This window comes from Branchiostoma lanceolatum, chromosome 2, assembly GCF_035083965.1.
Source record: "Branchiostoma lanceolatum isolate klBraLanc5 chromosome 2, klBraLanc5.hap2, whole genome shotgun sequence".
NCBI classification, from domain to species: domain Eukaryota; kingdom Metazoa; phylum Chordata; class Leptocardii; order Amphioxiformes; family Branchiostomatidae; genus Branchiostoma; species Branchiostoma lanceolatum.
Window position 1 is genome coordinate 34,285,149 of NC_089723.1, and position 6,776 is coordinate 34,291,924.

At 39.1% G+C, this 6,776-nt stretch overlaps 1 protein-coding gene across 1 annotated transcript; it reads left to right on the plus strand.

The window, feature by feature from the left end:
* The first annotated feature begins 4,789 nt into the window (after window positions 1-4,789).
* On the plus strand, window positions 4,790-6,430 carry LOC136427000 (parathymosin-like). The gene is made up of 4 exons (XM_066415720.1): window positions 4,790-4,793; window positions 5,393-5,560; window positions 5,685-5,899; window positions 6,038-6,430. The coding sequence occupies exons 1-3, from the start codon at window positions 4,790-4,792 to the stop codon at window positions 5,894-5,896; spliced, it is 384 nt and encodes a 127-aa protein (XP_066271817.1). The 3' UTR covers window positions 5,897-5,899; window positions 6,038-6,430.
* Window positions 6,431-6,776: the final 346 nt, after the last annotated feature.

Here is a 6,776-nt window from a genome sequence, read left to right on the forward strand (position 1 = left end):
TGACTTTCAAATTAGGGGACCGAAAATCCTGGCTACCCTGGCCCGGGAAAATGTGTCCCCTTGAGATGAAATAGCACAATGGCCAAAACCCTTTGAAAAGTTATATCAATTTTATATAGAATCGTCCTTAAGTTGAAATTAGGGTCCGAAGTAGACCAGAGGACGACTGTTTCAACTTTACTATGAGGGGACATTATTTGTCGACAATGTCGGCAGTGTAGAATTGTTATGTTACAGCCTATGTTGTTGTGGGCCTTCGTACTTTTAGGCCACGCCCACCAGTCTCAAATGTGGACCAATGGCAGGAGGGGGACCGATTTTCCCGGGGGGACCGATAATTCCTGAACACCTGAAACATATTATCATCAAGCTTCTTAGCTTGGCAAAGGTAAAAAAAACATGGTCCACAGTAAGGCTTACGTCATGTAATTACAAGTTTAGTGAAGCCTCGTCCAGAAGTCGTCCGACCACCTCTGTGTAGTTAAAAACACCTTAAGCTTGTTGTCCTCACAGTCGCAATGATTACACAGCATACACTGCACAGGTGACGACTAGGATATCTACAGCATTGCCGTTTTGAGAAACTCTGGGTCACAATCAGACAAATCTCATCTTTTCCCCTAGATCTGTTGAAACTACATCGTAAAGGTAAGCTTTCTGTAGTAAATGCAGAATTACATGTAGATTACTTAAAGAAGGGTCACATTGACCCCACAAACTTTGAAGCTCTCTGCGGCGATCGTTGAGCTACAGCAGCGTCACAACCTTTGAAGCTGAGAGAATAGCAGCCGCTGAGGCCAAGAGAAGGGCCAGGAAAGCCCGGCTGCAACAGAACTGACGAGCTCATGTAGACTTGCCATACTCTTTCGAGTGGCTGTCAACACATGTAGGTTTAGCGCTGAATCGTCAAAGCTGTAGTAGACTTCGATGCAGCTGTTAGGGCGCGGCTACATTCATCATAGGTCGAACAATTTTAATGTCGTAGGATTTTCAAGCAAGTTGTGACATCACCGACAAAGATCTAAGACAGCCTTTTTGGTATCAAGGCAGCCGAATTTTGTATGGCACATGCACGACCATCCCAAGAATGCCCTCAGTTTGCGACTAGCGCACGACGATCGTACGACAAATGGGACCGGGCCCTTACTGCAGTTATCAATCACATGTATCAACTAGAGTTCCACGAACACATTATCTTCGCCAAATAATCAAGGCTTATTATGGAGAGTGATTGATATTTACGTGCTTATCACCCCCTGCAAATTTGATCATGCACCATACCATTTGGAAGTTATTATTGGGCGAATGAGTCCAGTCTAGATGGGGTTAAAAATCATTTGGCGGTACAGGACTAGTATATGTGTACAGTGTGCTGGTACAAATGTATATGTTATAACTGGTCATGAAAAAATATGAGTATGTTGATATTATATGGGCCACAAAGGTTCAATATTGCAGTGTTGTAAGTTGAAAGTGATGATGAAATGGCACAGTCAATATATATGAATAGAATAAATCTTTATTCCATATCATACACATTTTTGAAAGACATAGTACATGTACATGTGACTTTTCCGCACCTAGCAGTGGTGCAGTTTTAGTACAGTGTACTCTCCAAGCAGAGGAGTGGGTCTGGCTGGATTTTGTCGTGTTTTTAGGTGTTTTTGTCAGGCTTTCTATTTTGTCCCCTTTTCATTTCATTCATAATCATCAATATTTTTTAACGTCTCAATGTTTATGTAAATTTTCATTAATATCTATGAATATTAATGAGACGCATATCTATAAAACATTGGTGAATTGATAACATATTTAAAAATATTCATGAACGTTCACGTATTTTATGAACATTCATCAATTTTCTGAACATTCAGTTCTGTACATTAATTCAGAACTTGGAGGATTTGGAAATTCCGAAAGATTTGGAAGACTTGGAAGTTTTCGGAATATCCGGAATATCCGGAATATCCGGAATATCCGGAATTTTCGGAATATCCGGAATTTCCGGAATATCCGGAATATCCGGAATTTCCGGAATTTCCGGAATATCCGGAATATCCGGAATTTCCGGAATATCCGGAATATCCGGAATATCCAGAATTTCCGGAATATCCGGAATTTCCGGAATATCCGGAATATCCGGAATATCCGGAATTTCCGGATTATCCGGAATATCCGGAATTTCCGGAATATCCGGAATATCCGGAATATCCGGAATAACCGGAATATCCGGAATATCCGGAATTTCCGGAATATCCGGAATTTCCGGATTATCCGGAATTTCCGGAATATCCTAAATACATCAGTTATACAGGTTGAATCATTTTCGAGTTCACGAAATGAGGTCGTGGAACTCAGAATAAAGCACCATCTGAGCTCTGTAAATACCAAATATCACGACAATCTGTCGACCCCTTCTCAAGTTATTCATGTCCGAATGTCAAACCAAAAACACCCACAAGCCGCTAGGGGGCCCAAATTTGTGGCATGAACTATCTACCATAGCACTTTCAGAAAATATGCCTCCAAATTTTGAAGCTCTGTTGTACCCGCCCATTATCGAACTTGACCTTCCTTTCTGTAAACTCCGTAATCAGATATCATACAGATCCATCAACAGCTTCTTCAGTTATGCTGGCGACAGACTTGTGAAAATAATTGGCAACACATCATAATATCACAATATCATAATATCATAATATCATAATATCATGATATCATAATATCATAATATCATAATATCATAATATCATAATATCATAATATCATAATATCATAATATCATAATATCATAATATCATAATATCATGATATCATGATATCATAATATCATAATATCATAATATCATAATTTATCATATCATAATACTATAATATCATGATATCATAATATCATAGTATCATAATATCGGCGAGATAATATCATTATATCATAATATCATAATTCATGGCAATGTGGCATGATATTCATGATATTCATAAATTCATGAATTCAGAAATTCAGAAATTCGTTTACTTGACTCGCGGGACTGTGCATATAAATTATAAATTTATAAATTGAATTAATGAATTAATGAATTAATGACTTGATGAATTAATGAATTGATGAATTTACGAATTTATGAATTTATGAATACTATAAGTATGCGTTTCAATATTATTATATATTTCATATAGATATAAATGAAAATTTACATAAACATTGATGAATATTCATAGACATTTACAAACATTGATGACTAGGAAAATACCCTTCTATTCTGCATCTGTTATGGAGAAGTTTAGGTAATATCGCCTTTTTATCTGGTGTTAATAAATCTACAAGGATGTTATGTTTTATAAATATACGTTTCAACATAGATTAATATTCATAGATATAAATGAAAATTTACATGAACATTGATGAATATTCAAAGACATTTACAAACATTGATGACTATGAATATTGGGGGGGATTCTGCATCTGTATCATGGAGAAGTTTAGGTAACATCGCCTTTTTATCTGGTGTTGATAAATCTACTTGAAAGAGCTCTAGCTATATACCACATTTATCGAACGTTAGTTCTGAAAAGTATTTTAGTTGATACACGTGTTACTTGTGATAATAATTGGCAACACACCTCAAGCTCAGTCAATTAACAAGGCTGCTTCGGGCAAGGAGCGTGGTTTGTAGATTTTAATGCTGTTGACTGTGTAACAGTGGGGGTTCAAGCACCTCCAACTGACCAGTCTAACTGGTCGCGACCTTTTAGCCTAGTGATCTGGCCTCCGGTTTCGGCGTGAGTTCGAATCTCGGTTGGGATCACTTCTGTTTCTACTCGCTCCTTTGATTTGTTTCAACTGTGGTCGATAGTTTGGTGACTGTGGTAGCTATGCACTTCACTCCATCGGCTGAAATATATCGGCTGTGTAGGATTGACGTCTTGTGTAGCAACAGTCATCACCCCTCCTCCTGTTCCATTTCTGTCTACTCTGAATGCCGTTGCTTGAGGCAGAAACTTTTTAGTCTGTTGTCGGCCATTCAGGAAGGTTTCCACGAAACAGAAGACATCGACTGGTTGTGTTGATCTGTCAGCTCTCATATTTTTTAGATGTTCCGCGTAGGAGTATATTCAGGAACTTGACATTTAATGCAAGTATCACGGTCTTCTGTGTTAGGTTGTTGTGTAACCTTTGATACAGGCAGCTGTTTTAGGAGTTCCATTTCTTTAAGAACATATATTTTGGTTTACAGTATTGTACTTCACTAATTGTATACGATTAAATCCCAATAGATACAATCCGTTCAAACTCAACATGACGTAAGGCAACATATAACTGACCTGAAAAAAAAAAACGACCCGTTTGCGCTCAAAGGGGACAGCAGTTTTGTCCAGTGATCTACCTTAAACTTTAGGTACAGCCCCATGCTAAAGATTGAGGATACTGTTCTCGTCGTGCTTGGATCGTCCGCTTGCCGTAACTGAGAACTTATTGAACATTGTCTTTTGATGGGTACCGCATTTGGGTAAATCTTTCTTGTATTTGCTTTCACTGTCGAATTTTACGAGGAAGGTGTGGACATCATGGCATGTGCTGTCAATGCCTACGAATGCGCCCTTAACAATTCCGTCTAATATGTTAACGTTGGCAGTGACCACGACTCTTGCACCTACTGCTATTGACAATATCTCTCTAAAGCCTTTTTGGAGGGTGTTAGATTTGTGAGACCTGTTACTGTTTTTTCGTGTCTCTGTATCAAATGTGAAACACACTGGAGGGGAGTTCCATCAGGTCCTGATGGGTAGCATGGGTCTGTTTTAAAGATTATCCTGATTTTGAGGATTTTTATGTCACTATCTGCGCAAGAACCTTTTCTTACTCTCATCTACGAAGGACTGTGGTCCACATCCAGTGTGGTATACAACTGCATTTTACAAACCACATAAAGCTTAGTATAATGCCTTCTGTAGTGCCTGCTGCTTGCACATTTCCTTATATTCATCGTTTTGACTTGTCCCGCACAGGACCAGACCTTTCCTGTGTTTGTTGATATAAGCTCCGTCCCAGCCGGAGTGTAGTTCATCTAGAGAGAGAATCCGCTGCAGTATTGTTGGAAAACGACAGGTGAACGATTTTTGAACTTGACCTTCCTTTGCACAACCACTACACACCTACCAAATATCATGAAGATCCATCAAAGGTTTCCCGAGTTATGCTCTTGACATACATACAGACCCACACAACAGCCGGCTCAACCGAAAACATAATCTACTCCGAGTTCCTCGGCGAAGATAATCAGCTGTTTGTGTTGGTGCTTGCTTGTGTATCATTGCGTGACATTACCTGTAAGACAATGATCTTACCTTAAGAATTCATAGGCATTTGTCTAGTGTTTTGCTTTTCACCAAGGTGGGGGACTCAAGAAGCTAGAGGCCTTAGAGAAAATTGACCAGAAATTAAAGGAAAACGTTAAGAAGGTTGATGAAGAGGCAGCCTGGGAACAGGCGATGGAGGACTTGGAGAATCTGGCCGAGAAACTGAAGGTAAAAACTGGAGGTGACCTTCAAGATGATGCAGGTACGGCGTGAAATATTTATTAATGAATGTCAAACTGAAAATGAATTATTTGCACTTCCCAATTTCAATTTGACTCATATTTCAGTGATTCGCCAATTTAGAGTTAGCGCTGCCTTTTTTGTAGGCTCACTCCAGAAGAAGGAAGAATCTGGGTTGCAGTTTGATGAAGAAGCTGCAGAGTTCGTGGAGGACGATGGAGGTTTGGAGATGGAGGAGGAGACCGGTGGAGGTTTGGAGGAGGAGGAGAAGGAGACCGATGGAGGTCTTGTGATGGAGAAGTTAGAGGAGCTGGAGGACGAGCTAGATGTTCTGAAGGAAGGTCTTCAGAAGGGGTAGTAGGTACGTAAAGGTTATCACATAAAACGTCTATACATCTCTAATACTGTATTTTGTTTATTGATCCATATGTTAGAAATTCGCTATGTAAAGAAATGATTGCATTTTCTGTGGATTGACTAGCTGTTCATTTTCTTTTAGACGGGCAGATGTGCTGGATGCCTTCACATCCCAAGACAACGCGCGAGGAATGCAAGACGCAACCTGTTCATCTTTAATGTGTAACTTTAGACAAGCACAAATTAAACTTATTACATGAAGTCTACATATAGCACTTTTAAACTAGAATACATTTGTGTATATAAAGTAGAAGATATTTGCTATCGTGCTGTTCAATCTGTACGTAATAGCGGTAGCCAATCATAATCTGTTTAAGATGTGTACGTAACAGTTCAAATGAGCTTCGCTAGGTGGATTTCCCGACCATGCTCTTCTTGCTAGATATTTGCAATAGTTCAACGGCCATGCATGTACGCGGACATACATTGTGCCAGTTACAATTGTCACGCAATAAAGTTCTTCCTCATCAATTTACCCCCGAGTATCACTGTGACTGTCTACGTGACCATATAATTCGATGATTTCACACAGCAGTGCATAAGGTGTGGAATATTTCTCTGGGTTTGAATACAATTGAAAAAAATGTTTACATTTACTTCGTGGTTTATCATCAATGATCTATCAACGTTCACGTGTAACTTTGTTTCACTTGAGAAGGTTTGTACTAGACGAACACTCAAATGTATACTCATTCCCCCCTTTAAGGATGACAAGAAGACAAGAAGAAATCGGAGATCTCATACCTCTTTGAATTTCTTGACAAAATGTAACACAACCATGTCCATTTTACACATCACACACTTCACTCTCAAGCACATGT

Excerpts from the sequence above, each read along its gene's own strand:
- LOC136427000 (XM_066415720.1), top strand. Across the intron at positions 5,561-5,684 it reads TGACCTTCAAGATGATGCAG|GCTCACTCCAGAAGAAGGAA; the intron begins GTACGGCGTGAA and ends CCTTTTTTGTAG.